Source organism: Pelobates fuscus, chromosome 6, assembly GCF_036172605.1.
Source record: "Pelobates fuscus isolate aPelFus1 chromosome 6, aPelFus1.pri, whole genome shotgun sequence".
Classification (NCBI taxonomy): domain Eukaryota; kingdom Metazoa; phylum Chordata; class Amphibia; order Anura; family Pelobatidae; genus Pelobates; species Pelobates fuscus.
In genome coordinates this window covers 254,148,684-254,171,714 of record NC_086322.1, presented here as the reverse complement: position 1 = coordinate 254,171,714, position 23,031 = coordinate 254,148,684, and the positions used below count along the sequence as shown (strand labels likewise).

Genomic DNA, 23,031 nt, shown 5'->3' with positions numbered 1-23,031 from the left:
AACCCCACATTTACACACTGTCCCATTGCAGAATACACACTTACATTCACACAAATACATACACTACAACATAATATATTCCCACATTAATGCACACTGTACTGTACCCCTCATTCACACGCACAGCCCCATCCACATTTACACACATACTCGTCATTTTCATATTACACCTCCACATTTACAAACACTGCCACGATGAACACATACATACCTATATAGACATAGATTTTCACATTACACAAATATACACACTCTGCTGCCCCTATACCACACACACACACACACATATACACTACAGCTCCTATCCTCCTATACTCCCACACAACACAGACCCTAGACCCTTCACACACTACAGCCCAAGGTAAGCCCGATGCAAGGGAGAATAACCCCCAACACACACAGTCCCTTCATCCTTACACTCACATTACTGTCCACACACATGCTACAGTCGCTATTAACATACAAACACACAGCCTCTACACCCCCCACACACTACAACCCTTATAAGCCACCTCACACTACAGCCACTATCCGCCACACACAACAACACCTATCCCTCCCCCCCATACATATTACATCTCCTATCTACACATACAAAGTACAGTCCCTATCCACACACATAAAATTACCAATATGGACACTCTCCTGGATTCCAGGGTGCAGCCAGGCCTGAGGTTGGCCAATCCTCACAATGTGATTTCCAAAAAAGTAATCATGGTCCAGGCACTCAAGTTCAATCCAGTGGACAGATTTATTGGAGCAGAACCAAAACAATGTTTCAGCCCACAACAGGGTCCTTGACAAAGGCCCTGTTGTGAGCCTAAATGCTGTTTTGGTTCTGCTCCAATAAATCTGCCCACTGGATTGAACTTGAGTGCCAGGACCATCCTTACTTTTTTGCCTATCCACACACAGACACACTACAACCCCTATCCCCTCTAAAGACACTACAGCTCCTAAGACTCCAGTACACTTCAAAAAGACCCATCTGCACACACACTACAATCCCTATACACATACACTACATTCCATATCCTCACATATACACTACAGTCCCTATCCACTTTGTGCTGCTTGTTTTAGTGAGGAAGCCTTAGCTTGAACAACAATGGGAGGTGGTGATTGGTTGAGAATGTCAGATGACTACTTTCCTCCTATCACAGCCCCCATTACTGTTATGAATTTGCATTTCTAATGATGTGTGTAATATCTTACTTAGCCATACGTGCAATGTGGTATCTCTGAGGGTAGGCATCAACCTTTATTCTGTGTTAAACTGCTCGAAAATAGTTAAATACTGAATGGAGGGACAGTGGCACGGGCCTCCAGATACTATATCCATTTAAAAGAAATTAAATGGATATACAGACACTCCTCACTCACCGACCGGGTTCCGTCCTACGACCCGGTTGTAAAACGAATTGGTCGATAAGTGAGGAGTTAAGGGATTCCTTGCTCTGCTGCATTCCCACGACGGCTCGCACCTACCACCCCGCGAGAGAGCTGGTCGTAAGTGCAAGCCATCGTCACAAGACGAGGACCACCTGTACTGCCAATAGCCTCCCTTGTAACGGCACAAGATGAGCAAAATCCAGCTTGAGAACTGAGCGGGGACCCACCGAAGGGCAGGCTATTTCAGCTGCTGCCCGTTCTCAGTGTTCTCTTGCGACCCATTTTTTGCTCTCCCTTTAAGGATTAGTTTGAGTACTATTGCACTTAGTCTGAAAATGCTAATTCCGGGCTACAATTGTAACTCGGCAAGGCAAAAAATGAAAATTATTTTTTACATTAAAGGGAGTTTTAATCCAACCAAACAAGAAAAAAAAAATATTAATTAAGAGCTTTATAAACACTTGAGAATACATGCTGGCAGATTTGCTACCAAATTTATAAAATGGGGGGAAAAACATATTTTAAAATAGCTCTTTCAACCACCTGTCAGTCAATTCTTCGGCACAGACTCTTTGCCAAAGTATTGTCTGACAAGGGAAAGCAGAAAAGTCCTCCCACAGATGGTCCACTGCTCACCACACATTGCAGCCACAGTTCATGAACTGTGTTTGCTATGGTGACTCACTAGTTCCTATCTCCCTAGCAGCTTACACTGCTAGTGTAAACGAGCGAGTATAGGAATGTTCAGACGCAGTCATGCTGGCCAAAAGAGGAGGATTACCCTGCTCAGTTAAACATCCCCAAGCAGGGCAAATCACCGAACTGTAAGCGAAGAGCGGGCGGACCAGAGCTGCTTGTTACAACAGCGACAAAGTTTAGAACATAGCGGCACTGGTATAGGTGAGCGGAGTATATCTCGAAACGTTACACTGAATAAGATCTTGTATCTCTGTGGTAGACAATGTATTCAGTGCATTTGGAGCCAATTTAAGGTAAGTATAAAAACAAAAGACAGGTGTTTTATATCACAGATTGATAGAAAGAAAAGGAAAATTTATACATTTATTTTCTGAATTGACTCTGGATGTTTCAGTCTGATTTTTATTTAAGAATATAATACTAGAGTCACAATGTTGGATCCATAAACTTGTGTTCCATCACAGAATGCCTGGGAGTTAAACTCTCGGCAATAATCACCATATCCTGCACCAGGTAGAGCAGGATTCCATAAACCTGAAACAAATAAAGTTTAATAGTATAAATATATTATAGTCATAATAGAGAATGTGCAAATAATTATATCATACTAAATACTGTTATGCATAAAATGTAACAATAATATATGGTGTGCCTAAACTGTGATAAAAGATAAAAGAGTCACTCTACTGGCCAAAAAATAAATATATAAAAATGACTCTTCCGTAAATATAACCCAATGAAAACATGCATGCATTTAAAAGGACACTACAGACATGTAAAGCACTTCAGCTTTTCATGTTAAAAAGGTGCCGATTTCGATAAAAATTGTCACTTCTATTATGCCTCATTTCCACTGAGCGGATCGGTTCGGTACGGTTCGCTATTTTGGGTGTTTCCATTATGAAAGTAGTCCATACAAGCGAACCGTACCGATCTATTCAGGGTCCTGCTTCAGATGTAGGGCCATAGGAAATGGAACGGTTTGGTTAGGGCGGAGCTACTATACAGTCCATTGATTGGTGGACAGGAAGAGCATTTTCTCTAAACCCCGCATGGCCCTGAAAGATCTGACTTGCAGTGGAAACGCTCACCAGAATGGGCTGGTCCATTCTAAACCTTCCAAACTGTACCGACCCGAACCGATCTGCTCAGTGGAAATGAGGCATAAATTAACCTTGAACATGCTCCAGGCTGTCCAAGAAACAACTGGTCCTGTTGCTTCCGGTTTGTTAAGCTCAGTGGAGCAAAAGTCATGATGCATGTCTGGAAAGTCTCTTTGATTATAAAAATACTTGCACATGCATTACAGCAGTCAGGATATTTTCCAGTCTGCAAATGTTTGAGCATTGCAATATGTAGATATCAATACTGCCAAATGTTCTGATTTTGGATAAGGCTAGAGTCTATTGTTCTTTTTATTCAGATGGTATTCACACAGAGCACACGTGCACATATAGAATTTATAACTTATGTGTTTGTTGCTAAATCATAATTAAATTCTCAATGTAATGTTACACTAGACTTTTACATTTGATTCACATTCAAAAGCTGAAAAATCTGATATTGTGGTTCAGTAGGAAAATGAACACTTTCTCAACATCATTAAATATCATAAAAGCCCATATCAACGTGCAAACAGCTAGAGTTTACAAGTCAGGCTAAGTGTGTAAAGTTTTAACTTAACATCCATGAAGGATTCACGGCCGGTGAACTTACACTTTATGGCTGCCTAGTGATACTAATAGCATCTGTTATTTAACCATTTAATGGGATTTGGAATTGCGTGCTTTTTCATGCTGTTTTTTTTTTATATATTGGGACTGAATACCGTATCCATCAGAGATGGATGCCAAGTTTAGCACAATATGTTTGTATTTAGAAATGTATTATAGCAGACACATCAACGTATTAGTATTAAACCAGGTGCATACAGAATTAGGACCAAGTCCAAAGTTAAACTTTTTTATGTTGCGTTTCCATTATCTTGTCAACTCCATGTGCATGTTTTGAAATACATGTTCAGTTGGATTATAATGATTTAATATATCGATATCAATCAGTATAAGCTCTATGACACTAACAAACTGTAATGTCACCCTGTATTATATGAAATTGGTTCTGACTAATGCCTCCATTGAATCCTATCGGCAAAAACATTAGATAATTATCAACGTTTTTCAGACGATTTATTTATTTTTATTTTTTAACAATCTTTATTTTCTCATTCATTTTTGGTGGTACAAGAAAGGAATGACATCATCAATACAGGTGTTAACAACCCCAATACAAAAATACTACATAAGGCATATCTTGTCGTATTTAACTCTTCAATAAGAAGTCGTTCAATCGTGCTCAAATGATTTACTCCGTTCTGGTATGTTTGACGAAGGCCGTAAAAAAAAATGTGAATTTCTTTTTTCCTTTATTAATTGTTGTTTAATTATAAAAGTCGTAGTGTATTGGCACAGTAGTGAACAGATATCAAAGTCGAGGTCAGAAAGTTCCGCGTTCACTTGCTGTGCTGTGGTATCGCCTACACTGAGCTATTAACAGTAATGGGCTTCGAATTTGTTGCTAAGCATTTGTGGGGCAACCTGTATCTTCACACTAGATCTGGTGTGACGATTTATTTATCGATTTAATGCTAGTTGAACATCAAGCAGACGAACTTGATAAACAGGTACGCTGCTTGAAACTGGCTAGTGCAGCGTGCAGTCAGCCTGCAAATAGCAACAACAGAAAATTAGCAACAACTTTTAGTTCTGGAATCCGATGAGGCCATTTATCAGGAGATATGTGCCAGATAAATAGAATTAAATCATCTCATTCGATATTTTCAACGTAAAGTATTGGAAATATTTTTGATATTCAATCCAATATGGGTACCACAAATTTTAGTCCATCCCATGTAGCGAGATACTGTATTTGGAGATACAATTAAAGGGACTATAGTCACCAGAACAACTACAGCTTATTGAATTTGTTCTGGTGAGTAGAATCATTACCTTCAGGCTTTTTACTGTAAACAGTGTCTTTTCAGAGAAAATGCCGTGTTTACATTACAGCCTAGTGATAACTTCACTGGCCACTGCTTAGATGACTGTTAGAGATCCTTCCTGGGTCATGGCTGCCTAAAATTCATCCAAACATTCAGTGTCTCCACCCTCTGCATGCAGACACTGAACTCTCTTCATAGAGATTCATTGATTCAATTAATCTCTATGAGGAGATGCTGATTGGCCAGGGCTGTGTTTGAATCATGCTGGCTCTGCCCCTGATCTGCCTCTTGGACAGCCAATCCTATGGGGAAACATTGTGATTGTATCAGGCTACCACTACCTGATGATGTCAGCAGACTGCTTGGTTTTTTTTTTGTTTTTTTTAGGCAAATAGCATGCAGAGTTACAGCTTCTGGCTTGAATACAGTGAGATGTTGCTATATTTATGGAGGCATGAGGGGCGCAAAGGGTCTAGATGGTGGTTTTAACACCACAGGGGCTGGAATACATGTTTGTGTTCCTGACCCTATAGTGTCAGGAACACAGGGTATTCAGATAGTGAAATTAAAAACCAGGGGAGGTGATATTAATAGAACATTTGAATTATAATATTTGGACTCTACAGGGATATTTTACACTTTTTTTTTTAAATGCTATGTTTTAGTATGTATATCTAAATCATAAAGCGTTGATTGTATAAATAGTATATCTGTTTATCAGTCCCATTGTAAGTAAGTTTTAAAACTACAGGTGCACGGTTCTGCCAGGCTATTCTCCCTGCCTTCACTACTATCGATGGAGATACAGAAGTTCCTAAGCAGGAGGCTTCGCTTAGCTCTCCTGTACTAAGCTCTAGAGTGCAGGGCTAGCTCACTGGCTGAGAGACAGTTTAAGCAGTGGCGTTCTAAGTGGGGGTTGGGGCGGTCTGCCCTGGGTGCCACTCATTAGGGTGGTTCCTGGGGGGGAGGAAGGGGGGTGATCTCCTGGTGACCGGTAGGAGGGGAGTGTACTGCCGGTCACAAAATGTAGCGTGACCAAGCAGGCAGACCGTGGTAGAGGAACCTCTGTTCCCCTACCCAGTCTGACCGGACACAAAACTGCTTCCTGTCGGACCAGATAAGGGAAGCAGAGGCCCCTCTGACGCAGACTGAGAAGGCACAGGGCAGGGGGGCTAAAGATTAAAGGGCAGGAGGACAGGGGAGCTAAAGATTGGAGTACTGTTGGGCTAAAGATTGGAGGGCAGGGGACTGAAGAGTCAAGGGGAGGGGGGGCTAAAGAGTGAGGGACAAGGGAGCTAATGATTAGAGGGTAGTGGGGCTAAAGAGGGGATGGGAGCTATAGAATGGAGTAGAGAGGGGCTACAGGGGGAGGGGGAAGGGGCTACAGAGTGGAGGGCAGAGAGGCTATAGGGTGGAGGAGGCTAAAGAGTGCACAGAAGGGGAGGGAGACTAAATAAAAATATAGAGGCTCCGCCCTAGGTGCCAAATGCTCTAGGTACGCCCTGAGTTTAAGCCTCAATTTAATACGATTCAAATGATCAAAATAATTATCAAGGTTTAATGGTGACTACTGCAGATAAATCCCTTGGAAACATTTCAATCAGTATTGATTAATTTAGAAAGCTTAATGAAACAAGGCTTTAGTGTCATATATGTGAAACAGATCATTTATATCACATGACAACAGTTTTACATGGCCATTAGGTCACTAATATGGACTCTGATACTAAAATGTTGAAGTCCCATTAATATTACCAAGCTGTGACCCGTCGATGTCCAGTACCTGCTGGCGTTGCAAGAAAGAGACTGGCTCGTTCCTACACACATGGTGGAACTGTTGGAAACTCCAACCGTATTGGAGTGCAGTCATCTCATTAATACATCAACACACTTCAGTCACGATACCGAACTCCCCAGCCTCCCTACTCCTACTTATGTTTGAAACCACCTACCCCAAACCAGTTAAATACTTAATATTCAACATACTTGTGGCGGCTCAACACTTTGTTGCAAAAAACTGGCTATCGCCAACTAACGCATCAATGCAAGACATATCTCCCAAATTTGGAAATACAAATCCAACATATCTCAGGTGCCGCCTCACAAGAGTTGGAGACATGAAGTATGGGAAAATTGGGCGCTGAAACACCCGACCTGAACCTCAGTTAAGCCAACGAGAGAAACATACACCACACCAAAGCATAGGGGCGACACCAGGAGACAACACCACAGGTAGCTAACCAATACGGGACATGACTATAGGCAGGGAGAAACACTAGGTCATAGCCCCATGGAATCATACCTGTACCAAGGGTTCCAAACCCCCACGGAGCCAGCATGCTGGATACACCCCCCCCCCTCCATTAACCCTCATGTTTCAACGCTGCTCCCCCTCCCCCCCTCCGCTACCAACCTCCGCCTCCCCGCACTTAAGGGCATTCTAGTATAAAACGACCCTTCCACAGAACAAACACACATAGATAGATACCGAAACAGACCAACCACCACCTATGCTAAAAGAAGCGATAACCACTAGGACACGGGTAACAACCTGAAAATGCTCCCAGGCCCCTCTTTAGGACTGGTCGGATATCCCGAATAGCTGGGTAGACCTGAAATCCACTTGTGTGAAGCGACAGGTGTGTGGGCGCTGGGGACAAACCCTATGCTTGATGTGACGGACAGCCTTTAGTGCACAGCAACCCATACCTCCCGGGTGAACCGGGGACACGAACCCCTCCCCACTCGTACCTAAGCACCTAGGGAGTTGACTACCCCATTAGGTCTCAGACAACAAGTGCAAATAAATGTGATCATTTAAATTGTATAATACGATGTATAAAGAAGTTGTGTGTTTGTTATATGCAATGTTACACTATTTTTTAACCTCCCCTTTTTCCTTTCTGTACCCCTCACCTGCTTTTTATGACAAAAATAAAAATTGTCAAATTGAAAAAAATATATTATCAAGCTGTATGTGTATCTCGATGAATAAGCCACATGACTGTTTCTCTAATTGTATTAAGCTTTCAGTAACCTGTGACATGACCAGTTTTCAGCTCAACAGAAATAACTGGAAATATTTGTTTTATAGAGTAGTTTCAAAAGAATCTAGGTTAGCTATTTTGGTCTAAAAGTTAAAATCTCTTACACTTGTGATTTCAACACAATTCCTCCCACAATGAAACCTTTTTTTCCTTCGATATATTAAAAGGCTTTGCTCATCTTTGCTAACTTTTAAAGAGACACAATAGCTACCCAAACCACTTCAGCTCATTGAAGTGGTCTAGGTGCAGTGTCCCTATTGCACAATGTTTTTACATTGCAGCACTAAGACAGCTTCTAGTGGCTGCCTACCAGACAGACACTAGGAACCCTTCCTGCTTGCTAGGCAACTTTTCATCGCCTAATTGTCGCTCTGCATGAGGATATCCAGCGTCAGTTAAATCCCCATAGGAAAGCATTGATTGAATGCTTTCCTAAGAAGAGGGCCTAATACGCTTGCAGCGTATGCGCATGAGATTCGGATGATGTTGGAGGAGGCAGAGAGCCAAGGGAAATCGGTGATGGCATTGGTTAAATAAAGACTTTTTATCCTTTTATTGGCCGGAGGGCCACGCGGGAGGGGGAAGGCAGAGGGAGCTATAGAGTTAGGAAAATATGTTTGTATTCCTAACAATATAGTATTCCTATAATGTTCTAATTATCATTTCATGTTTTGTGATATTGATCTTGTCATATTGATTTGTTCTTGCTTAGGTACAATCATTTTGTTTGTGGAGTATTATTTAACCGCACTTCGCTGTTTATAGTAGGTACCAATTTGTAGTGATTTAAAAAAAAAAAAAATCAGTTCCTCAATTGATATATTAATAACATTCTATATTTTATATTGTTCTTTGTGTCGGGTATGAGACAAGTGGCATTAGACATACCTCAGTGTGCAAACCCTCATAATATTTTTCTTTCACTGCTGGATCGACTTGGAGGGCTTGTGAGGCTGGGGACATAAGATCTAAATTTTCTCCTGATGACATAGAAAGCTCGTTCTCTTGAGGAATGCCTGGTGGCTTCGCAGATTTTTTTTCTTCTTTGCCTTTTCCTTTTCGGTTGTTCGATGGTTCCTAAACATAGGATAGAAAAAGTAAAGTTTCCATAACAAGAAAAGGTAAGGTTTCAAAATGGATCCACAAAATGGATTATCACACAAGTACTTATAGCTATTTTTTAGTTACTTTCTGTTCAATATAATTCTTGAAAGTAATACTTTACCGCAACACATTGCGAATTTTGCTCACTCTTTATGTTATTAGCAATATTTTTTCAATTAATCCTCAGAGCTAAACTGATGTAATATTATTTCCCCATTAGCCGTCTTTACTTTGTTCTGGATCAAACCAAGTGTTTGTTCATTTGAGTATCTGCCCCTGTCCAAATTGTGTAAAATAAGGTGCGTGCACGCGGAAGTAAATCACACTGAGACACAAGTTTCAGGTTAATGAAAAACTTCGGAATGTTTACTTAGAGGGGCAGCAGCCCCCTTATAAAGCAGAAAATACATCATATGCAAAAATATGAGATAACAGAGAGAATGCATCTTGAATTGGTCAAGTGTTAAGTGTCTTATCTAATGCACTTCCTCCAAAGTGTGATGTCACCATCATCTTGGAATTCTACTGTGGATGGAGACGCCATCTTGTTACACAAGGTGTTTGGTCAATGGGAGGGGGTGCCCTAGCAGCCATTTTGAGTAGTAGACATTTTACCTAGATTCATTTCTATCCGTAACAACTTTACTGAGAGGGTAGTGGAAGCATGGAATAGCCTTCCAGCTGAAGTGGTGGAGGTTAACACAGTAAAGGAGTTTAAGCATGCGTGTGATAGACATAAGGCTATCCTAGCTATAAGATAAGGCCAGGGACTAATGACAGTATTTAGAAAATTGTGCAGACTAGATGGGCCGAATGGTTCTTATCTGCCGTCACATTCTATGTTTCTATGTCTTAGCTACAAATTATACATTTGCAAAGACACACGTAAACCCAATTAAACTTTGGGATGGAATAGATCAGCTTTAAGAAAATATAAATAACAATAAAAAGTTAGGTATACAACAGCTATGATAACTGCTTTAAGACAGGGGCAAGGGGATATTTTCCAAAAAACATCCAAAGTTTTTTTGGCATGTGTGTTTGTTTAAAGGAATACCGTATATACTCGAGTATAAGCCGACCCGAATATAAGCCGAGGCCCCTAATTTTTCCCCAAAAAACTGGGAAAACTTATTGACTCGAGTATAAGACTAGGGTGGGAAATGCAGCAGCTACTGGTAAATTTCTAAATAAAATTCGATCCTAAAAAAAATATATTAATTGAATATTTATTTACAGTGTGTGTATAATGAATGCAGTGTGTGCGTATGAGTGCAGCGTGTGTGCGTATGAGTGCAGCGTGTGTGTGTATGAGTGCAGCGTGTGTGTGTATGAGTGCAGGGTGTGTGTATGAGTGCAGTGTGTGTATGAGTGCAGTGTGTGTATGAGTGCAGCGTGTGTGTGTATGAGTGCAGCGTGTGTATGAGTGCAGCGTGTGTATGAGTGCAGTGTGTGTGTATGAATGCAGTGTGTGTGTGTGTGTGTATGAGTGCAGTGTGTGTGTGTATGAGTGCAGTGTGTGTATGAATGCAGTGTGTGTATGAATGCAGTGTATGAATGCAGTGTGTGCAGGGCCGGTGCAAGGATATTTGCCCCCCGCCCCATATGTCCTGACCTCCCCTCCTCCTCCCTCAGTGGTCCTTACCTCCCCACCCCCGTGTTCCTTCACCCCCCTCCCCCAGTGGTCCTGACTCACCCCTCCCCTAGTGGTCCTTACCCTCCCCTCCCCTAGTGGTCCTTACTTCCCCCTCCCCTCCCCTAGTGGTCCTTACTTCCCCCTCCCCTCCCCTAGTGGTCCTTATCCCCCCCTCCCTCCCATAGTGGTCCTTATCCCCCCCTCCCTCCCATAGTGGTCCTTATCCCCCCCCTCCCTCCCTCCCATAGTGGTCCTTATCCCCCCCCTCCCTCTCATAGTGGTCCTTATCCCCCCCTCCCTCCCATAGTGTTCCTTTTCTCCCCCCTCCCTCCCATAGTGGTCCTTATCCCACCCCCCTCCCTCCGATAGTGGTCCTTATCCCCCACTCCCTTCCATAGTGGTCCTTATCCCCCCCTCCCTCCCATAGTGGTCCTTACCCCCCCCTCCCTCCCATAGCGGTCCTTATAACCCCCCTCCCTCCCATAGTGGTCCTTATCCCACCCCCTCCCTCCCATAGTGGTCCTTATACCCCCCCCCCCCATCCACAGTGGTCCTTATACCCCCTTTTTTTATTATTTTTTTTATTATTATTATTATTATTTTTATTATTATTTCTTATTTTATTTATATTTTTATTTATTTTTCGTCCCCCCTCCCTGCTTGATACATGGCAGGGAGGGGGGCTCTCCTTCCCTGGTGGTCCAGTGGCAGTTCAGTGGGGGGGAGAGGGGGGCTGGCAGAGCTGTAACTTACCTGTTCTGCAGCTCCTGTCAGCTCTCTCCTCCTCTGCGCCGTCCGTTCAGCACCTCGGTCAGCTCCCAGTGTAAAGAGAGCCGCGGCTCTCGCGAGATTTACACTGGGAGCTGACCGAGGTGCTGAACGGACGGCGCGGAGGAGGAGAGAGCTGACAGGAGCTGCAGAACAGGTAAGTAACATCTCTGCCAGCCCCCCTCTCCCCCAGTCTGTATTATGGCAATGTAAATTGCCATAATACAGACCTTGACTCGAGTATAAGCCGAGTTGGGGTTTTTCAGCCCAAAAAATGGGCTGAAAAACTCGGCTTATACTCGAGTATATACGGTACTTAAATTATAGGTGTAATAACGTGAAAATCAAAATATAAATTGGGATTTAAATATAATTTCCTAAGTATTATATTGCAATTCTCGTTATGCTCTGTGTACCTATGCCAAAGCACTGATGCTATTCACATTGATACTGCCCAGCATGGGTTAAGCAAGTGACTTAAGGTGGTACTGTCACCGTCTGGGGACTTTGCATAATTTGCAAAGACCCCTGATGGTGATATTGCTGCTGGTGGTCCAGTGTCTGGAAGTGGTCTAGGGACAGGTGAAATTTACTTACCTAAACTTGTCCCTTGTGTGCACCATCTCCTTCCAGGCCGGTCCTCGTCTGAGGTTGAAATGCCAGGAGCCAACATCACTGCTGTACTCTTGCTCAAGTACGAGAATGTAGCAATACCGCGGGATCCCCCATAGACACAGCTAATATCTCAACAGCCGTCACTGGTGATGGCTGGGAGACTGACACTTCTACACGGCCGTAGCTCCGCCCAGTGCCTAGAAGTGTCAGGCATAGGAAATATACTGAGACAAAGTATCACCTACATTGCCTCAGCATATCTTTTGTCTGAGTTGAAATTTCTGTGAAATAATAATTTATTAAATAATTAACACCCTGAGCTCCCACATCTTTTTTTCGTGTCCTAGCTAACGGACAGGGATACTGTTAAACCCCTTAATATACATTTTATTTGGTTCTCCTCTATCATGTCTATCATGATACTACTAGGGGGATCCAGCATCTCTCTCCTGATGGAACCAGTAAACCAGTCTCAAGTGTTGAGTGTTAATAGTCTAAAGAGACTGCTTCAGTGGATGTATCCAATTTTACTTCATTGAGTTAGCTGCAGCATAGAGTAGCTTTGCTTAAGATCCAATAAATGCCCCAGTTCAGTGCAGGAAATAAGTGGGATGCCATTCTCTATTTTAGGGATGAGTTTGTGGCGTTTTGTGCAGGGACGTTTCCTTGCTGGAAGAGGTTTCTAGCTATAATGTGTGTCCTGTGTCTTGTAGGGCTGTGTTCTCTTTGGCAGGCTAGCGGTTAAGACAATCCAATATGGTAGCGCCAGCATCCCCTATGGGAATTTTATGCTTCAAAGTTTTTCGATGGTTTTCTAGGTATTTTGCGCTTTCCTTTACTTTTTATTTTACTATATACAAATTTATTTTCCAAAGTTGTATCTCTGTATTTGTATTTATATTGTGGATGTCTTCTTCTCCTGCCTTCCATGTTCATAAACACAGAAGATCAAGGTGAGACCAGTTGTCAAGATCCTACCCTGACGACCAAGAATTATGTTTTGTTTATTCTATTTCTTTAAAACAAAGTTCCGGCACTGACTATGTTTTACCACTAGTGGCCTCCCTTGCCTCTAGTTCTGAAACTTACCGTCATCATCCTCACCTGCCTGGATTAATTACAATTTCTACAAAAGGCTAAACCCTGCTCACAGCAGGGCCTTTACAATGAAGTTGATGGTCATCCAGAAAGACTTGTGTTCCTGGCTCCTGTAATCGTTCCTATGGACTTACCTTCTTGCTACCTTTCTATTTGAAAACCAACCTGATCAATATTATCAACCTTCTGATACCAACCAGCTCCTTACCTGCTTGAACCACTCTTCAATCCTGCTTTATTTCCAAACCTGCTCAATACCAGCCTGAACTACGCAACTATGCTGCTTTATCTTGTCAACCTTATTTATACTACCCTGATCCACGCAACGATCTGCATTATACCAACCTGCATAACACCAATCTGTGCTTTGCTACAAAGTATTATTGCAAGGTGTTCGTGTGTGTGTGGGAGAGTGACAGGGTGTTTGTATGTGGGATGGTGACAGGGTGTTTAAGGTGCTGTGACAGGGTTTGTGGGGGTGGGGGCGGCTGTGACAGGGTTTGTGTGGTAGTGGCTGTGACAGGGTGGGGATGGCTGTGACAAGGTGTGGGTAGGAAGGCTGTGAGAAGATGGTGGTGCTGTGAGAGGGTTAGGGCTGTCAGAAGGTAAATGGGCTGTGAAAAGGTAAAGGGGCTGTGAGAGGGTAGAGGGGCTGTGAGAAGGTAGGGGGGCTGTGAGTAGGTAGGGGTTCTGTAAGGTGGGGTTGGGGGCTGTGAAGTGGGTAGGGGGACTATGAGTAGGTAGGGGTACTGTAAGGTGGGTAGGGGGTGCTGTGAGTGGGTAGGGGGGCTCACTGACTCACTTAAAGACAGACACACTGACAGACACACACTCATTCACTCACACATTCACTGACAGACACACACACTCATACTCACTGACAGGCAGACACACACACACACACTGACAGCCAGACACACACACACATTTCCCCCAAACACTCACAGACAATTTTTTTTCATTTTATTTAGATCCACCCAGCCTTCCTTACCTTTGGGAGAGCTGGGTGGAATTTTTACCTGGGGTCCAGTGGGGCTGCTGGCCGGGCTGTTTTGACATGAAGGCAGGCGGTGGTCAACTGAGGTCCAGGCTGAGTGCCAGGCGGGCTAGTCGCGCACCGCAGAGTAATGCCGGGAGCCGGAATGTGACATCAGCTGGAGCTCAGCTGGCCACCTGCGGGCAAAGAAGTCCTGCAGGACTACTAACGGGAACGGCGTTCCTGCTGTGGAAAACGTGCAGGAACCCCGTTCCCATGCGTTCCTGCAGGACTCGAGCCCTGGAGCTTTACCTTGCCTTAGTTGAAATCTCCCAAGGCTCTGTCCTCAGTCCCCCTCTGATTTGCTGCCTCTCTTGTCAAATGTATTAAAATTATTTTGGATTCCACTACCACCTGTATGCCGATGACACCCAGATATCTCTCTCCACCTGTGATCTCTCTCCCACTGTCTTCCAAAAAGTCTATATAACCAAACAGTGTAAAAAAAAATAAACAGTATACCCTAAATTAACAGCTTTTACACACAAAGACTTAAAAAAATGCATCGTGCCATAAAACCAGTAAATGTTCATTAGCAGATATTCATTACATCCTGTCTATCAAACATTCATATTTTTAGTGTTGATGCAAAAAGAAGGCAAAGCCGCAGAGTAAAGCATTTTCTAAATCTACTTCAGGAAAGACAACATTACAACTTGCCACCAAGTGTTTCTTATAATTCTATATCATGCGTGGATTACGGGGTTTTCCTGGAGCTACAGAGTTTATGTTCTGGGTGAAAAACCTCAACTCCAGATAGAAAATGTACTAGCCGCTCTACAATATGGGGTCACCATTGATATTTGGTACTTCCCCCTTTTTTGGGTAGGAACTATTCCTTGTTGTCCTCATAGGGGAATACAGTCAGAATTAATGGCAGCTCACTGAATACCATCAATATTAGGCCTGTGCTAGGGCAACACCTGGTGGATGAAAACATAATTGCAACTTCTAAAACTTGTATTACAAAAGTCTTTATCTTTGTTAGTCATGAACTGACATCCCCTGGAAGAAGTATAAATTAACTTTTGCTTACATACCATCACGATTATTCTGTCTTCTGTCTCTAAAGACGCATTGGCCTGCCATTGACAGAATTCCCTGATTTCCTTCTTGTTTATGATATTTGATTGCATGTTTTCATGTATTAGTCATGACCTTTTAGGATCTATGTTTTGCTAAGCCTTGTCACTTTAAGTATTAACAATATCCCCTTTATATTTCTTTCTACATCTGCATATAATAATTCAACACACTATGTTTTTACAGTCCAAAACAGCCAATATAGATCTTGCAGCTAAAATACAGACTCTTGTGATTAGTGAGAGTAAGATCAATAACTTGGACCTTAGAATGGAATATTCAGGCCCTGCAGACACTCCTAGCCCGCACAGATCCAGTGGCCCAGGTTCATCCTGTACCAGCTGTTTAGTAGATAGATTGTACCAGCTGTTGCTGTCTGCCCTACATTAGCAGCTTTAGACGCTTACACTAACCATGTATTACAATCTCAACTACATATGGTCACAAAAAAGTAGGACTGGTACTCAAACTCACGCTACTCGGGAGCAGCAGCAATGGCCTTAGTATTTATTAGCCCAAGTACACAGCACAAATCCAAAAAACAACAGTTACCTGCCCACTATCCCAAATCCCAGTACAGCAGTAAAAGGATTAGCTTATTGGCAGAGAATGATCAGATGAATGGATTTATTTGTTTTTATGTTTTAGTTCTATTATTTATGCATAACTTACGTCTGCTCTATCCCGTGATCCTGTTTTGCCTCCTTTCTTTTCTTCTTTGCTTCCTTTCACGTTTTTCTGTTCGGGTGCTAAAACAATAACATCCATTATTTTCTACTGAACGATTTATTCTGGTAGGCAATGCGTTAATACCAGCGGTGTACCTGAATAATAAATTCAATGCTAAATAGTAACTGACTGACAGATAGGAACACATAGACAGACAGCTGAATGTTTCAAAAACAAAGACTGTGAGCAGTAGACTCAGAGAAACACATGTGGAATTGACAGCTAGATATTATAGGATTATTAATAGGCATCCACAAACCCTAACATTTAGTCTTTCAAACTGTTACCTGCTTCCTCCACGGCAAATTCTGTAGCAAGATCCTTTTCAGGCATCCCCATTAACATGCGCAGCAAGAGAGAACGTTCAACCATGTCATCAATACCTTTACGCCACAACTGTAAGCTGCAATAAGGTATAACAACATGTGATTTGAGAAAACATCCAATTAATTTGAAAGAGAGCATTCTTTTTTTTTTTTTTAATACTTTATTTTTGCATCCTGTCGGACAAAGAGGAATGATAACATTGCATAGGCTTACGCAGAAGCCACAAAATATATATAAATGTTTAGGAATAACATCCATGAAAACTGTACATAAACTTCAAAAAAGAAAATGTCACATGCGGCTTGATGTCGTCACTGTCTCTGTCCACCAGGGGATTTTTTTTTTTCTTTTTAAAGATCCGCATCATATCGTGGTGATGATACCATTTGGAGAAAGAAACAACCGTGGAACATAAAATATTATATATAACCTCATGCATTGTAACCTGATAGGGTTGCCTCATCCCGTAGTAGAAGGGGTTTACCCTAGCGCACCTTGCCTTGTGCCTATCTTGTAGAGCAATTTAAGTGTAGAGTGCGATTAGGGTCATGTTGCGTGGTGGTACATCGTTGTTGTATACCGTATGTATAAAAACTAAAGGAGATTAGGAGTGAAGAGAGAAGAAAAAAGGAAAGAGAAAGAAAGGGGGGGCAAGAAGGAAGGGGAGGGAGAGGGGGCATGGGGTAGATGGGGAGGGTCGTATGCAACGTCTCAGAGCAGCTTGGCAATGATCGTACTTTTTATCGTTATGTGTTGTTCTAGGCGGTGACCGGGAGTACATAGCCATGCCATGGTTCCCATACTCTGTCAAATTTTGGTGTGGTGCCTTTCAATCTGGCCGTCAGACTATCCATTAGGTGTACCTCTTTTACGTTGCCTATTACTCTCTGGGTGGTGGGTAAGTCTGTTTGGAGCCACGTTTGTGCCATCGATCTCCTAGCTGCCAGTGTGATTTTATGGAGTAATGTTTGTTCAACTCTTGTCCAATTATCTACTGGTCTGTTCAGGAGGTACGTCCAAGGGTTGAGGTCAGGTGCCTTATGGAATATTCCATTGACTAAGTGATGGATCTTAGCCCAGAATGCCTGAGCTTTGGGGCAATCCCACCACATGTGAAGGTATGTACCCTTGTGTCCGCAATCCCTCCAACAGTCGTCAGTGGGTGTCTGGCCCATGCGGTGTAGTGTAACTGGGGTGGTGTACCACCTGAACATTGTTTTGTAGGATTGCTCCTGCAGTGTGACACTTATAGATACCTTATGGTTTGCTTCCCATATGTCCCTCCATTCCTCACCCTCTAGTACCTCTCCCAGGTCTCTTTCCCACGCCTCCGTATATGTCAGTGGTCCCCACTCTTCTGATTCCGAGCATATGTGTGCATACAAGGTGGTAATTAAGCCTTTTCGTGTATACTCATTCAGACACATTCTTTCATAGAATGTTAGAGGGGCGGTTGCTGCCTGTCGAACGTCTGTCTGTTGAACGTAGTCTCTTATCTGTAAATAACGGAAGAAGTCTGCTGGGGTGAGGTGTGTTCGCTGTCGAAGTGTGTCAAAGGGGACTAGTTTCTTTTGTTCATACATATGGCAGATTCTCTGAATACCTGCCGTCTCTATGTTAGCGAAGTCCCTAGCTGCTATGCCTGGGGGGAATTCCCTGTTCCTCAGTATAGGGGTCATGGGTGAGTGCCTAGATGTCAAGTTATATTTGTAGGCATACGTGTCCCATATGGTTAGGGAGTTCAGTATTGCTGGGCAAGTCGTCCTCAGGATAGGCCTGTCTTCTTTGCGCACCCACATGTGATACTGCGGGAGGTCGGCCCCTGTCATAAGTGACTCCAGGTCTACCCACCTTCTAACCTCTAGGGGAGAATGCCACATAGCGATCTGTGCCAATTGCGCCGCCAGGTAGTAGGAGTAAAGGTGTGGCAGGCCCAGCCCTCCTCTTTGTTTCTGTCTATATAGTACATTTCTGGATATCCTGTGCCTGCGGTTGTGCCAAATGAAATCGCCTATTGCTTTCTGGAGGTGTGCCAGATCTGATTTGAGCAGTCTGACAGGTAACGCCTGAAAGAGAAACAGTATTCTCGGTAGGATGTTCATTTTTACTGTGTGGATGCGCCCTATCCAGGATATGGGTTTGTCTTGCCAATTGTCCATGTCATGTATGAGTGTCTTGATCAAAGGGGTATAGTTCAGATGGTGTAGATTTTTTGGGTCTGCAGGCAGGCGTACTCCTAGGTACTTAAGATGGTCACGTACTATCAGAATGTTGTGAGTTTCCTGTATGGTCGTTATGTCCGCTGTTGTCATACCGAGCGGGAGGGCTTTTGATTTATCCAGGTTCGCCTTGTAGCCGGAGAAGGCCCCGAACTGTGTCAGTAGGCCTCTGAGTGCCGCCATGGATGCTATGGGGTTCGTGAGGGTCAACAGAACATCATCCGCGTAAGCGGAGGCGAGAAACTCTTGGCCCGCTACGTTGATCCCTGTGATCAGTGGGTGTCGTCGCATGGCTTGCATGAGTGGCTCAAGCGACAGCACAAACAGGAGGGGGGAGAGGGGACAGCCTTGTCTGGTTCCGTTCTTCAGAAAAAAGGGTTGGGGTCCAGCTCCCGTCATCCTAATTTGTGCAGAAGCATGATTGTACATGGCCCTGATTGATGTCACGTAACGTTCGGGGAAGTTCGGGTGTTTCAGTAGGTCGAAGAGGTATGGCCACTCGACCCTGTCAAAGGCCTTCTCCGCGTCCAGCGAGACCAGTAGTGTGGGGGTGGTAGAGGCCCTCTGTCGCCATATGAGATTTATATTTCTCCGGGTATTTTCAAATAGCTGTCTATCTGGTACGAACCCCACCTGGTCAGGGTGGATCAGAGTTTTTAACACTGGGTTTAATCGGTCTGCTAGAATCTTCGCCAGTATCTTAATATCTTGATTAATCAGCGAAATGGGTCTATAGTTGTCAGGGAGTAGTGGATCCTTGCCAGGTTTCTGGAGGAGTATTATGTTAGCAAGTGACATACTGCTTTCCGTGTTGCCGCCCTCCATGAGGTCGTTGAACACTCGCGCTAGGTGTGGGGATAGTTCCTCTTTAAAGGACTTGTAGTACGTCCCATCAAAGCCGTCCGGTCCCGGTGCCTTGTTACCTTTCAGGCCTGCTATAGCCCTATCTACTTCCTCCCTTGTTATAGCTTCGTCGAGGAGCTGTGCTGATGCTGTCGAGAGTTTTGGTAGGTCGAGATCCTGCACAAAGTTGTGCATTTGCATGTCAGCTTCTTCCTGAGACGTTTGAGACCGGGGCGTGTGGTTGTACAGTTTTTTATAATAGTCGGTGAATACCTGTGCCACCTCTGCTGGGGTGTTTTTTATCGTTCCGTCCCTGTGTTTAATCGCAGTGATTGGGGCCCGGTTTTGCCTTGGTCTCAGGGTCCTGGCCAATAAGGTGTCCATTTTGTTTGAGTGTTCATAATACGTTCTCTTGGTCCAATTAAGGGCCCTTATGGTGTCATCCATCAGTACAGCGGTTAATGATCGCCTGATCTCTTGCACTTGCTCTGTGAGTTGGGGGGTTGGAGCGGTTTTATGTCTCTGCTCTGCTTTCCTCAGTTCTCCCAGTAGTCTGTGCACCTCTTTGGCCTTGTGAGCTTTCTTTCTCGTTGCAAGTTTAATGCATGTGCCCCTGATCACAGCTTTATGGGCCGCCGTTTCGTTTTCGTTGAAGTAGTTTTGTATGTCGGCGCGTATTTCAGCTTTGGAGCCCCGTATTATGGGCCTTCGTTGTAGTTTCAAGCCTCGTTTCCAGCCTCGTGGTGCGGTCTCCCAGGGTCTGGATTTCATCCCGGAGCAGCTTGACGGCTCGGTCTATCTCACCGGCCAAGAATGATTTTACTTCGGCAAGTGAGGTGAGTATTTGGGCTGTATCCGGAGTGCTCTGAGAACCCGCAGCATTGGTCCCGAGCGCCGGCTCCTCACCTCCCTCCTTCCCGCCGCCGCCGCCATCTTGGCGATCTGGGGTCGCAGCTCGCGTGGTGAAGAATTCTGCCACGGAGGTACCGGAGTCCTGGCCCTTTTTAGGGTACTTCTTCTGGAGCCTCCTGTCCATCCCTGGGAGCAGATTAAGTTTCTTTTAGGTGAGTTTAAAAGCTAATGTTTGCTAGTTAGCGGTGCGGCGGAGCGGAGCTCTAGGCAAACACGTCCAGCTCGCTCCGTGTCCAAGCCACGCCCCGAAAGAGAGCATTCTTGAAACATAGAATCTCAACATTAAAACAGTAAATAAGTTTGGGCTTGATTCTATTAGAAGTAGTAGAATCTATGTAAACATTTTTTTATCACTTTTCAGTTTAATCATACTCCAATCTCACTACACATGGACAATCAAGGATGCTGTAACAAGCATGGGCAACACCTTGCAATGCAACATGTATTTCGTTCGGGTGTTTTCCAAACGAAAAATATCCAAACGAAAAATATAATGATTGTGAAAAATCAATGAGTTTGTATTTAGAGTTCTTTTGTGAGAGGTAGAACAGGAAATAAGACGCAAAGGTCAATTACAGACCAGGACAGAGAGGAGATAATTAGCACTAGAGGGATGAACAGCTTAAGATTCCATTTAATGTATCACACATAATACCCATAATCACGTAGTACATACACACAACACTTTTCTTTTTTTTTTTTTAGACTTCACATCGTTTTATATTTTCATTTGGCAACATCTTTGATTGTGTGTATGTGACTGTTTGTGTTTTTGATTCCATGGGGAAAAGAGTGTGTGTGTGATACAGTGTGGTTGTACAGATTTGTAAAAGGAGGCAAGAGTTGGGGAGAGGGGAAAAAGCCATAGGGAAGATACATGAAATACAGGGATAATTAAAAAGGAGAGAAAATTTCAGAAATTGAAGAGGAGTTGCATGGGGGGAGAGAGCCATACCCAGGTGTAGGTACTACTTGGCCAAGGGTCAGTCTTTGCAATCTTTGGTTTTAACTCCTGTGAGCTTGTAAGGCTAACACCAGAAGTATTTCAATATTCAGTATTTTTCTTCCAATATCTTCTCTTCTGCTGTGTGTGAATAGCTACCTCTCTATATCTACACTGATCTGTTACCACTGGTTCCCTACATAGTCTGACATCTCAGATACTAAAATTACAACTTGTTACTTGAACTATGTTAAATAATGAAATCAAATGGTTTTACCAGATTAACATATTTATGGAACGATACACATTGACCACTTACCAAGCTTGATACATGAGATCCACTGTAACTTCCTGGGGCTGCAAAGAACTCTGAGTGACATCGTTATTGAGCTGGAGAAGGATCATCTCTTTAGTTTCATCCTTTTGAACAGCTCTTAGGGCCTGTGGAAGGATAGTTAACAAAAAGTAAATAAGATTTACTGTGCTTTCATGTAAACTATTTCATGATGGCTGTTTATTAACTGGAAAGCAAAATTTGTAGCTGACAAATTTGTTTCTTCCCAGATGGTGGGATAGGGGTCTTTTGTTCCCATTATGCCTTTCAATCACTATCTGACTCTATGAACAGCAGTTGGGATCTGCCTCCAAGATGCAGGACCTATCCATGTTGAAAATACTATCTACCTAGTAATCATTTGAGTCTTCTTTGAGGCATCTGACCTACCTACTTGGAGCACACTAGTCACACTACTACCTTTGGTGGAATCCCTGACTGCGTACCTGAATGAGGAACTCCTGGGCATCTATATGGATCACGGAGACCTTGCCGACAAAGTGATTCACTTGGAGCCCCCCCACATAAATTCTTGAGTCCTTGTCAGCGACTCTGACTTTATGTGTTTTTGCACCACTTTGAGGACCATGACAACTAGGGTCATTGCAAAACATTAAGCTGCCCACGTCCAACGGCCTATGCAACTGACTAATCTACATCTTCAAAATGATCATTGCACCCCCATTTATACACATATATGGTCTTTATTTTGAAATTTACTCTCTGATGTTTTACTAAGACTTATTCCATCTGACATTGCCGGCTTATGAGTGACACTGAACCTCTAGTAATTCTGTTCCAGGCTAATAGATGTCTTAACCATTTTCATCATGCTTGCAAGGGGAAACTATGTTAGATTAAATGAAGCTGAAACCATGGTAAATCAACTCCCTTCTGTATCACCTTAGAAATACTCCACTCAGTTATACAGGACTTGCCTGGTAGTTTAAAATAGAAAACTGATAAATGAGCAGGTTTGACAACGTTCCTTGGGGTTCGAATAGTAGTGGTCACAGCCTTATCCTTTGCAGCCTGGAGCTTCCCTGCACCACCAGGCTAGCTCAGTGCAGAGAGATCCAGTCTAGGGAGAAGTAGGTGACTTGTGGCCGGTGGACCCAAGATAAGTTGACAAACCATTCTCAAATGGTTTGCTTACTTACCATTGGAGGCCATGGGGTAATAAAAACAACAAATGGGAAGGTATTCTGCCTACCTGCTCCCTACCATCATCCATTGGGCTGAGAGGGG

The 23,031-nt window shown here is 43.4% G+C and overlaps 1 protein-coding gene across 1 annotated transcript in view; it reads right to left on the bottom strand.

Moving 5' to 3' along the window:
• Positions 1-2,494: 2,494 nt before the first annotated feature.
• MYCBPAP (MYCBP associated protein) overlaps positions 2,495-23,031 on the bottom strand; it is a 92,348-nt gene continuing 71,811 nt past the window's right edge. The window contains exons 15-19 of the mRNA XM_063458961.1: positions 21,769-21,890; positions 16,493-16,608; positions 16,149-16,225; positions 9,025-9,213; positions 2,495-2,625 (exon numbers count right to left, since the gene is read on the bottom strand). Coding sequence (XP_063315031.1) covers positions 2,518-2,625; positions 9,025-9,213; positions 16,149-16,225; positions 16,493-16,608; positions 21,769-21,890 — 612 coding nt within the window. The 3' untranslated portion in view covers positions 2,495-2,517. The remainder of the gene's footprint in view (positions 2,626-9,024; positions 9,214-16,148; positions 16,226-16,492; positions 16,609-21,768; positions 21,891-23,031) is intronic.